General features: G+C 46.5%; 1 protein-coding gene across 1 annotated transcript in view; it reads left to right on the top strand.

The window, feature by feature from the left end:
• Positions 1-7,085: 7,085 nt before the first annotated feature.
• Positions 7,086-12,595, top strand: part of LOC146191608 (proton channel OtopLc-like) — a 44,511-nt gene continuing 39,001 nt past the window's right edge. Inside the window, exons 1-2 of the mRNA XM_084602133.1 lie at positions 7,086-7,403; positions 11,430-11,641. Of these exons, the coding sequence (XP_084458259.1) occupies positions 7,269-7,403; positions 11,430-11,641 (347 nt within the window). The 5' untranslated portion in view covers positions 7,086-7,268. The remainder of the gene's footprint in view (positions 7,404-11,429; positions 11,642-12,595) is intronic.

Raw genomic sequence — 12,595 nt, forward strand, 5'->3', positions numbered from 1 at the left:
TACGCTGTTCTGCCTTCAATGAACAAACTAGTCTTAGTCGTGTTATTCGACTCCAAAACGCCGCCTTACGGGATTAAAGTGCACTCACTTCGTAAAAATCACCAATAGAGTGAATGCACTTACGTCACAGTGTTGACAATTTTGCGGTGCATGGCACACAGCGAAAGGTTGCAGGCATATCTAATCGGCCTTCCATTATTTGTTTCGGCTTGCACTGCTAAAGCTGTTCTCTGCACCACAAAATGGCACCCATGCCGTCAACTGAACCCCTCCTATAGCGTAGGAAACTTCTGCCACACTCGCAGGCGCTACCACGCACCTTAAACTGTGTTCATTTGCGTCTGGTTACACTTCTTAATACAGCAATAAGCGCCACAGCGACACCGCATACGCACTAATGAAAAAAAAAAAAAAAGTCATGCTACGTTTTACAGATCCAATTGCTCAGCACTCACTCTGCAGGGAGATCACATGAGATTTTAATGTCATTACAGTGGACTGATTTGAACAGGTGTTTACTTTCATAATTCAGTTGATGAGCCACGTATATACTTCCAGCTGTGCATTTACGATTTCCTAGTCCGCACACTTAGACCCAATAGGCGTGCCCAAACGAGGCTACAAGTCCTTCATTGGGGAAGATCGCGAATCTGTGGATAATCTGCTATGACTTCGTACATACAGGATAGCGAGATCGACCCCATATACAAGCACACCCAAGAGATCAAAGCACAGCGCTAATATAGCACACGCCGCGTGAAAGTATACATGGAGGAAGAGGATATGAAGAAAGGAACGCCTCCCCAAGTGTCTCAGTGGGTGGCCATGACGTTAGCAGCTGGTGAGGGGCCGCGTGTGCTCTTGATACGAAATGGTGCCAGAGGTTTCATGTATCCGGGCACAGGTCTCCACTCGGTATTTTGTTTTGAGATAAAGCCAGCAAAAGGAGCACAGGGAGCTTGTCTCGCCATTTACTCTCCCTATGTTTCTTGTTTAGCACGAGGTGGCTTAATGCTCTAAAATATGTTTTTCACAGTTGAACTCGCAAAGTTTGGAGGACGCAAATTTTTAAGAGTATGACACGACCGCGTAATTAGAGGGCTCTACGGTCGCTTGGACGTCCCATGGCGTATCCTGCAGACATCCACAGGTATTTCGTCATCACATAGCACTTTCGGTCCTGTTCAACGGACGTGTCTTGATGACGTCGATGTCGCGTGTCTGACAAGCGACCCGAAAGTCAGAGGTTCGATTCGTCCGCTTGACATCCCATCTTAGAAGCGTACTTCCCTTCATTTGCTTAGTTGCGCTATAAGTCACACTATTTACAACATCGTAATGACAACTTAATTGAACAATGTTTTATTTATGAGTTATAATGGCCATTCGACAAACCGCATTTTCCAGTCACGCCAACGCTCGATTTCTAGCCGAACGGAACTTTAATGCTGCCGCATTAATACGTCTGTCGAAGGTGAAAGACTTACACGGAGATAACGCATTCTATGCGCTGCCGCGGGTTTCGTCCAAAAGAGTAAGCGAAAGCTTCACTATGATAGTTCGAGCCGTCGGGTATACACGGTTTTCACTTTGAAGGAGATTTAGAGGTCAAACTTATGCGTTAAGCCTGGTGGTCGCCATGTGACTTTGTGGCAATCACGTAGGCCATCAAGTAGCCCGTGACCACTGTCAAGGTCAAAGTCAAGGTAACGTGACTTGGTGGTCGCCATGTATCTTGGGGCATAGTCACGTAAGCCATAAAGTGTGCCGTGACCATTGAAAATGCCAAGGTCACGTGAGATCATGTCAAGGTCACATGACTTGGTGGTCGTCGTGTGACGTTGGGGCATAGTCGCGTAGGCCACCAAGTGGCCCGTGACCACTGTCAAAGTCACGTGAGAGGGTGTCAAGGTCAAGGTCATGTGACCAGGTGGTCGCCATGTGACTGAGGCAAACTCACGTAGGCCACCAAGTGGCCCGTGACCACTGACAAGGTCAAGGTCATATGAGGTGACGTCAGTGTGACGTGGAAGTAGAAGGCACTAGATGGGCGATATGTGTAATGTGTATAAAGAGGAGCCTCCGGGCTCCTGCCTAGGCTACAACACTGCGCGAGACGAAGGAGGGCGAACACCCTACTACATTATCACATCGGAACGCGAAGAAGGCACGTCGTAATGACGTCTTGAAAAGGCGGCGTGCCGAAGAGACCGAAGAAGAACGGGCTTCACGTTTGGAGAAACGCACAATGTGTTTAGTCCAAGCTTGGCAATACGCGTAGCCATCTACACGAAGGTTTCGCTTCCCACTAGAGTTAACCAAAGGTAAACTAACAGGTAATTTTTTCGTCCTAATTATACCTACCTGTATATTAATGCAGCCGCTGTGACCGGCAAGACAACATGGCGACGTCGAAGTCTGTGGCCCAAGGCTCCAGGAAACGGCAGCAAAGTGTTACAACCCTTCTTTCGCCGCAGTGGCAAGGGGAACGGATATCCCACAACGTGTCGTTCGCTTTTGTCTGAGACTACGCCGCCTCATCATGATGACAGCAAAATTTCGCCGCGCCACGGCACAGAGAAAAGGACGCGCGCTCTTGGAGACATGATGCGACGGTTTTTCCACCAAACTCCTCCACTTGCAGCCAATTGCATTAAAAATTCTCAAAGTAGTACTTTCTTTCTTTGAATGCATGCAGCATCACACTTTACATTCGAGCGCACAGAGCATTTCACCTCATGTTGCAGCAATCAGGAAGACATTAGGGCCATTTTTTTAACCTACACGAGCTACACTAGTGTAGCAAAACACCATTGGAGGTATTGGAGATTTTGTACACCTATCTAGCTAGTGTAGAGTAAAACAAAATGGCCCTATTGTTCAGTGAAGAGGCTATTTAAACGCGCAGCCCTCTAGTACAAGCAAACTGTTACAGACATCTCATTAAAGGGAGCGATGGCCGGGTAGAACACACCGGTATCCACACATCGTCATGGATTTAACGGGGACATGGTGCAAAACACCAGAATTTGGAATAAGTCCGTTTTATTATTATTATTATTTTTATTATTGTTATATTATTATTATTATTATTATTATTATTATTATTATTATTATTATTATTATTATTATTATTATTATTATTATTATTATTATTATTATTATTATTATTATTATTATTATTATTATTATTATTATTATTATTATTATTATTATTATTATTATTATTATTATTATTATTATTATTATTATTATTATTATTATTGCAGTTGATGCTTGTTTTCGATCCCTGGACCAATTAAGAACCTCTCGGCAAAATTTTTTTCGCGGTAGTGCTCTCGAAACGCAGGAATTTTAGTTTACTGAAAGGTCGGCGGCGCCTGCGCACTCTTTTGGGCCCAGGGAAATGGCTCGCAAGCGCTAATTTCAAAGCGCGCATGCGGAGAGTGTCTTGGGCCCAGCGCGCAGCGTGCACCATTGTCGGGAACATTATTCCTTCTTTTTTTCCAGCAAACATGGGAGCATACATCGAAACTGAAGTGATACGCACGGAAAATTAGAGAACAAGCGCGAAAAGCGAAGAATTCGGCGAGCCCTGGTTGGTTGAAAACAAAAATTTGAGATGTGATTAGCGCGAAAGTTTTTCGCTTCATGAGAGGGCTCGCTTTGTGAGGCCCCGTTTGATCACATCCGGCGCTGAATCTAGTCACCTTACTTTTCTGGTTTCTTCAAGCGTACAGCCATCCCGATCTCTTCTGTAACGCTCAAAATCGCATATCATGAGAAAGCAGCTACAAAGTTCACGTCGCGCAGCGACTTTGCTAGACGAAACCGCCTCACGAAAGTGAGCGGCCGATGAAGCACAGGTCGACCTCTGTCAGTTTGCCTCTCTCAGAATAACTGTACAGACAACTACGGCACTGGCTGTTCGACAGTTCAGTGGAGGACAAAAGGAACTGAAACGAGTCTTAGACTAGCCGGACATTGTTTGTGGCTCACACACTGCCAAGATCGTAGAGAAGAACAACAAACTGTGTTTAGTGCTGGTGTGAGCCAGAGCACTCCATTGCTCAAAGGTGATCAGAAAAAATTAGTTGTAGTTTAGCTCTGGTTAATCCTAGTTCAATAGCGATAGCAACGGCGGAAGCTTCTTTTGCTTGCTACATTATTCCCCTATCACGCCCTATCCGTATAAGGTGCTACATTACTGGGGACACTTAAGCTCATCCTTTAAGAGTATGACGCGAGAGCGCAAGCTACCAGCCCACATATAAATGAGAAGGGTTCAATGGTGCTGAACCGAATGTGCATGGAGCGAAAGCATTAGCTGCCGGTGACCGAGCATTCTTCGTATCCTTCTTCTTTGTCTTCTTCTTCGTCTTCTTCTTCGTCGTCTTAGCCTTCATATTCATCGTCTTAGTCTTCTTCGTCTTTGTCTTCTTCGTCTTTGTCTTCTTCGCGGCTGTTCAAGGTCAAGCGTGGCCCTTCCTGGGTTCTACGCGACGGGCCTAAACCTGGCGTAGTATTGCTATCGCAATAAAAACTGCCAAATAGAAGCCAGCGCCACTGAGCAGCGTGTAGAGGAAGGAAGGGCTTATCTGGTAAGCTGTTGATTACTGCGAGGCAGCCCCTGCCAATCATCGGCTGTTAAGAGAGGGGACCGCAAGAAGGTGCGATTAATGGTTTTGTCTGCTGCATATAGTGCGGGCGGTACCGAAAAAGACAGACATTCGCGATGGACAGCCTAGCATGCCCCGGAAACGACTTGCAGTCGTTGCTTATAATACCCACGTCACACCGACAGTTTCAATCCTCACTGAACTCGATCGGCATTCAACTCAATGCATATCGAGGTTGTCACACGGCAGTGAGCTGTGAGATTTGAAAACGAATGAATAACATATAAATGTATTAAAAGGCATGATAGAACATTTTTAGAAAATTGCTAGAACATTCGTAGAACATTACGCTTGGGAGCTAATTTTATAATCTCGACACCACGGTGCACCGCCAGTGCAAGTAAAGATGGCGTCCTCTTCGACTGCGTCGGCGCGGAAACTGTGGAGCGAAAAACTGCAATCGACTGCTGGGAAGATAGATTAGGTGACCTGAGGCGCCAAAAGCGGAATGCTGCTTTGTACGCTGAAATCGCGCAATCATTACCCCAATCTCGCGTTTCCTCTTGACTCTGATTGCGACTGACGGCAGACGACAGACCACGAAGGAAATTTCTCAATGCTCATTGAAAACGCCCGTGTAGCACCGGATGCTTCAATCCTTCTTGAAAGCCTCGATGCAGATGAAGTTCAATTAGGATCAGAGGTGTTCGTGTGACAGAGGTATAAGAAACTTACTGTTCACGGCAATCGGTATTGGTGTGCTAATTTTTTCTTAAGAAAGTGATCTCTCATTAGAGTGCACCTAAGCCCAGCACCAAAGCTACACGGCTTTCACAGAAACTGCGCAGCTAACTTTAAGCAAGGGTTAAAAAATAAAACGTTTGACGTAGGCCAGGCAAACCGATTGCGTAGATCTACCAGCCATCTTGCGCACCACAGGTAATTTTTTTACTGAAATCAATTATTTAGTAATTAAGTAAATTTATTGACTTTAGAAAATAAATGTGAGTTGCAAAGCTGGAGAGCACCTTCGGAAACCACCATTCAATTTATTTCCGATGAAGAAATCTTCGCGGTGTATCTTTTCATACCAAGATGAGATATCTTGAGATATGAGATATCAAGATGAGATATATTCATATCAAGATATTTTTTCATATTAAGACGAGGTTAAGAAGAGCGCTTGTCCGTGTCTTCTTTCACGTGAATGTGTCGTTAGCGCTTCGTCCATTTTTGAAAAATGCTGCACCAACTAGCCCAACAAAAAGTCCTTCTTGAATCTTTTTCCGGGTTCAAAAGCAAGCCTGCGAAATACAAGAACTATCACGTGACTAGCGCATTCGCGCGCCGCGATTGGCGTACTCCCAATCGCGCCTTTCTGGGGATATATGTGTCTCAACTGGTAAAAAATATTCGGGAAACCTGCTTAAATGGCAGCTGCATCACTATTTCGGGAATTTCGCGATACTTATGGAGTAGAATCTGTATAGGTTGTAGGAAAAGCATGCAAATATGTTTCGCTTTAACATCTAAATTTTGGACCTTAACGCACCAATTGAAGTTCGTGAAGGCTAACCAAGAGAGTTCTACTTAAGTTGAGGACAACCCATAGGGGTATGGAACAAAAAATGGTAGGGGTAATATTAAGAGATAGGAAGCGTGCAGAGTGGGTCAGAGAAATAACTCGTTACCGACATTCTAGTGGAAATTAAGAAGAAATGGGCATGGGCAGGACATGTAGTGCGAAGAGAGGATAACCTATGGTCGCTTAGGGTAACAAACTGGATTCCAAGGGAAGGAAAGCGTAGCAGGGGGCGGCAGAAAGTTAGGTGGGTGGATGAGGCTAAGAAGTTCGCAGGGGTCAAGTGGATGCAGCTAGCACAGAGCCGGGTTAAGTGGAGAAATGTGGGAGAGGCCTTCCCCTGCAGTGGGTATAGTCAGGCTGATGATGATGATGATGAAGTTCGGTCTTTTTCTCGCATCACCGGAGGTATGTGAAAAAGCTTGTTAATTACGTCACGAAGGTAAACGTTTCTAATTATCATTGTCCGCGCCCACACGTGACGGTGCGTCATCGAAGATCACCGCGCAACACTTCGAAAGCTTTTGCTTCCGGCAGGGTTGTTTTTGGTCTTGCTAAGCAAGCGTTGCTGTGCGATAAATACCATGATATTATCAATGACGTCATCATGTCCCTACACCCCCCCCCCCCCTCCCCCTATATTCAGCATGTTTAAAATATAGGCTTCAACATCCTGCCACTAGAAGCTCATCCAAATTTAAAACCGGTAAATGTTTTCTTTAACAACTTTTTTGTTGGTTTAGACTACAAAAATTTTCTGCGCAGTATAACACACGCACGTGTGTACGAATTCAAAAGACTCAATAGACATACATTCTAAACCCCGCACAAAGGCATATACGTTGCATCCTTATCGCTTTTCGATTTTGATCACACTCTCTTCCCTACTGTTATCTCTCTTCATGCGTCAGCCAAATCATGAGCCGTCTTGTTCTCGGCCCCTTCGATACGCACATGCTCCGAACGCTTCCGCCCTAGAGTAATCAGTGCAATAGGCCGCAGAACGCGTAGGCGGTGCGCGTGGTGCCCGTAGCGCGGCGAACAAAAAAGCTATCAACGAGGAGGACATGTCGGACGCAGGACGCTACGACGTCGACGCCGCACAGAAGCTCGGTATGGCGATGGTGCGCCGGAAGTGCGAGTTGGCCACGACAACCGACAACATCCAGCTAGACTCGTTCGTCGGCACACCGGAGCTTGCGGTCAGTATTGGCTTATAGGACCATGTCCGTTCTTTTCCGTGTGCCAGTTTTATGATGCCGGTGTTGCGAATACCTCTAAAACCACCTTACCTCCAACTATCCTGTTTCTGGCGAAGCACGGTGCTTCGTAAACAAAGACGCTTGCTTCCTTGTTGGGTGCTCGAAAGCTCCGAAAAAGCATCGAGCCCCCAGCACATGGAAGCTATTGTTTATGAGCCCGCACTACTCTCTGACGAGAAGATAGGGTGCTCGGGGTCGCCTGAAGATTTCGGAATCTGTGCAAGATGGCTTCGCCGTGGCAGTCGCATTTTCACCTCACGAACAAACTATATACTATGTGCGCAAAACGTGTTTGCTGAGGAGAAACCGAGACTCCATATTTCGTGCTCCACTTTTCGTGCGCGTATATGGGGCATCGCACCAGACTTAGAACTGACTATAGTTACTTGTAATTTCATAAACTATAGAGCAAACGGCTGAATTCTGAGGTTGCGATGCCGACTAGTGGTGACCGTATACCAAAAGCTAAAAAGCCGCTTCCGACTGACAGTATAGTCTAGAGACAACTCTCTATTTCATATTGAATATTATTTTCATTCTTTCACCAGACGAATACTTGCATCGTCCATCGTAGCTCTTATCCCGTAATTGGCGTCCAAGGCTCCAGTATTTCGGCAATCAGCGATCAGTGCTTTCAGTTTTTCAGTGTTTTTGTCCCTCAAAAAGACATTCACCAACAGGTTGTGATTACGGAACAAGAGCGCGTGTGACTGAACTCGATGCCCAAGCGTGACTGATATTTTCCGAGGAGCCAGTAGATAGCTGCGATTGCGAAATGTTTTGCTGTTTATGGGAAACCCCTTCGTTATCTTAGCAACGCCTACCGAGCGTTATGCATCCCCGTGCCCTCAGATATCACTCGGGCATGCGTGTCATTTTATCGGATTGTCCGCAAGGTACTCGGGGCACAACACACCGGCACGAACTTAATGGACGCATGGTGCGCTTGTAACACCACAAGCCTTGCTTTTGGCTCTATTACGCCAGGCTTCACCCCCCCGCCAGTGTACAGGACGGTGTGAATCGCAGTCGCACATTTTGTAAGTGCCGGTTCAATGACCACCAGTCATACTTCAGCTGATTAAGCCCTGCTCACTACTTGCACCGCCGTGGTATTTCATTGGAAGTCAGCATCATTCGAGGCCATAGATAGAGTGCAGTTCTAAATGTCAATTTTTGTTCTTTGTTACGTCACCGCTGGCCTTCCTCCCGATCAATAAAGTCGTTCGAAAATCCTTTCGGAACCTAATATGTCCGTACGTCTGATAATATGAGCTGTTAACTCGATTACAATAGCGCACTGCTAAATACTTATCTTCAGAGCAATGGAGGAAGAACTTAAGGTCTCCGAGTACGCGTCCGTTCTGAATCGCGTGTTTCGCTTTAAACCGGCCGTGACAGAGGCTAGTGCAGAGACTGTGTGAGAGTTCAATGACAGTTTTCTCGTGAGCATCTTCTACTGAAATGACGTCGAAAAAATATCTCGCGAGTATGTCGGCTAAAGGCCTATCCGTTCATAGGGGTACTAATGCATACTGGTTGGGGAGTGGCTTAACAAGAGCTGCGGAATAGCAAGGCGGAGGAAGAACGACTGACTGGTACCAAGAGGCAACCCGCCCACAGTTACCATACTCTGCATTTACATAGTTTCAAGCAGCTTAAAAAAAATACCAGCGTAGCAGTAGTCGGTTAGTGTTCACCTCCATCGCCCCCTATGCCCCCCATGTAAGTTGGTTTGCTGCGAAAGGAAAGGAGGTGCCCCACAATACTTATATATAGAAATTTGTGGTCGACTCGAACGTAGAAAACACTGGTAGACTGACGCGATTTTTCGTCCTTTCGGGAGGAGTGATCGTCTTCGAAGGCACAGTTTCACGAGCAATAAGACTAACTGAGAGACGAGGCCTGTGTGCAGATTTCATGGACGAAATGTTTAGCCCACGGTGGAACGCAGAGGAATGAACAATATAGGTCCCCGCGCTCCGATGCTGCACTGCTGTGTCACCAAATTTCAGCATATATGCTTGCTGCTTAGGTAACTGTGGCCTTTTGTAATCTAAGTCCGCGATAGCACGCAAGAAAAAAAAAGAATAACGTGATAAAGACTATGAAAAAGAGCGCTGTTGCTGTCCGCGCGGAGGCTGATTGTTGCTTCAAATAAATGCTTAGTTGCACCAAAACGATCGGAAGCTGGGAATGCGGCGATATATGTGCGATTCATTTCATACCGTATATTGATGTCAGTTAGTTCCGCTTCTGCGTCATATAGTTTCACACTGTATGTCAGAAAACAAGTGATCTCAAGTGGCAAACGGTTGGTCGTGTCAGGGCACCGTTCACTCGATGAAGGCTGTCGCCGGGTCGCCTTTCTCGGTCAAAAGATACCACACACCTGCCGTAGCGGCGTCGATCGGAAGACGACAATGGGGACACGCTGCAGGGAGCGACCGAGGCTTTGAACGCGGGCCAGGGGCGAACCACTGCACTCAGTACACGTGTGCATTGACGCATGGTGGTTCGAGCCATATGCACAGTGCAACGTGTCTCGGTAATATTTTCTTGCGGGAATGGCGCCGTTATAAGTGCGCCGCCCGTGTTAACATACTTGTAACAGGCCGGTACTGAAGCATATGACGGTGAAACAGCCAAACCCTGCGCGAATAACAGCAAGCGATCGAGAAATCGCAAATTACCTACACTTACCTGTTCCACGCGTCCTGTGTACAACCCACGTATTCGTACGCTTGGAATATTTGTTGCCTTGTTGAATAGAAAACAAATGTCCTGATGTAGTGATAGTTTAGGTGCCTCACTAACGAAGAGACAGCGCTTCGGTTCCCAACTCACGTCGCAGTATTTTTCATACAGCTGTCGCTCTCTTCGGATGAGCTGTTGCAGTCAATGTGGCGGTTGGTTGCAGGCTAACAGTTAGCTTCTCTGCAGTTACGTGGATTGAAAAAAAGGTCTAATTGTCGCGGCAATACAGCTAGTCACCGAAAGAAACAACGTTTAGATCTAAAAAACGAAAATGACGCTTATAGTATTATATCTTGTATGAAATTGCTTACCCCATCATTTTTTTTTTTTTTTGCATTTCGTCGCTCCCAGAAAATACAGAAGACATGCGAAGGCAGTTAGGCGACCCCAACATTGCATGTGACTAAAAAGACCCCCCCCCCCCCCCCCCTACACACACACATGCACTCCGTCTCTGCAGTTGTCTTGCTGGGCCTCTCTTGCACCCACGATAGATATAACATTAGACACTTGCAGAAAAAAAAATAATAACGCGCCTCATATGTCACTCAAAAACAAGTCGAAAAAAAGAGTACGAAACCGTGCCAGAAATACGAAAAAAATATTCTGTAGTTCTCACGTTTACGACAAAGTTTGTCATAAACGTCAGAAATTTTTGCAGTCTGTAGTTCTATTATACAGCCTTTGTCAAAAGCTTAGAGTCCAGGCGGTTTGCTTTTAAGCCGTGTGTTTGGACTTCTTTAACAATCGTGAAAGTCCTAGCCATTGGAGAGGGTAGGACGAAAATGTATAGCTCATAATATGGCTCAGAAGTAGACCCCCTGGACTCTAAACTTTGGCAAAGGGTGTACTTTTTGTTATAACTGTGGAAAATTAATGTTAATAAAAGCATTCCTGTTGTCACAACAGGTTGATGTAAAAAAACGCACAGGAGTTCTGTCGTGACATCAGAAAATTTTCTGTACCTTTTCCCGACTGGAAATGCATTCTAAATAAAATGCGTTGTAACCTTTCAAAGTTGCGAAAAGCGCGCCTCCTTAATCTCTTAAGCATACCGCCTACCTCAGTACAGTGGACCCGTGGTTGTTACACCCCGATTAACAGCGTCAGCCAATAGTTCCTTCTCTGTCCTTTCAGCTCTGTCACTTTCCTAGCACTATGTTGTTGCTCTGTCGCCACTTTCGTTCACTGCAATGGTACTTCCTACAGGCTTACCGCAAGGACCTTCAGAGGATACATTCGTGTCACGTGCGCACTGCGGACGCTGCAGGAGAGAAGCCGGCGGTGAAGATAGTGGATCGCCAGCGCTCCTCTTCCTTGCCCTGTGCAACGGGTCGCTTGCGGCGGCAGGAGCGTCGAAGGGTCCAGAGCCGCTCCTTCTCCGTGGACCTTAGCCGGAGACAGAACGAGGACATGCTCTGGTCAGTTCACTGCTGGTCTCGATTGCGACTTTTGGAGGCATTGAAACACTCTTCGTTGATGGCGTCTGTCCTTGAGTATGGTTCTTTTGTGTCGTGTCCTCTCCTGTTGTTGTCTTTTTTGCGCTGTGTTAAAGCAGATGTTTGCGTGTACTGTGCGACAGCACGGACCCCGAGCACCCACGCTTAGCCGTGCGTGGCATCGCCGTGTCTGGGGAAAAGGGGATCCTGGTGGTTGAGCCGATGCCGAGTGTTTGGACCTTTAAGGCCCCTCGGCGGAGGCAACACACCACTTTGGCCCATGCTTCCCATAGACGGCACCTCCGGGCTGACCCACCCGGGGGGAACCGGCAGTCGCCTTTTCCTATCCTCCCCTCCATCTTTCACTTTCCTATCTTCTATCCTACAGCTCTCCTGTCTTCTTCTCTCTTCTTGGATTCTTCCTTCTTCCGGGCGGCTAGGGTTAACCGTGTGTGGTGTAACTACCCTGGGTTACCCATATTAGGTTATAGTTACTGTGTACAGCTGGCGAGGGTAGGACTTATTTATTTAACTCCTGCCCCGTCCCCTTGTTGGGCTCGATGGTGGGTGGCTGGCACTGTGACCGAACAGCATACTTACTTTATGGCTTCTTCAAGACAAAATGATCGCCAAACAAAGAAAAGGCGGACCGAAGTAACCTCTCAATTCTTTAATGAAAAACTAGAAATATTCCCCAAGTTCCACGTTATCCACAGTGAAAAACCAGAAAAGCCAGCCCGCATGGTGTCTCCCTTCATCGTGTCCAAGTCTCTCACACAAGCCCTGGGTCCAGGATACAAAGTATCCAAGCTGGGCAGTGGGGACCTCCTGCTTGAAGTCAAAGACAAAACTCAATATGACAACATTCCAAAGCTTGAGTCGTTTGGGGACATACCAATTGTAGTGTCTATGCACACATCATTGAATACTGTCCGT

The sequence above is a fragment of the Amblyomma maculatum genome, chromosome 4 (assembly GCF_055883805.1).
Source record: "Amblyomma maculatum isolate TAMU_Amacu chromosome 4, ASM5588380v1, whole genome shotgun sequence".
NCBI lineage: Eukaryota > Metazoa > Arthropoda > Arachnida > Ixodida > Ixodidae > Amblyomma > Amblyomma maculatum.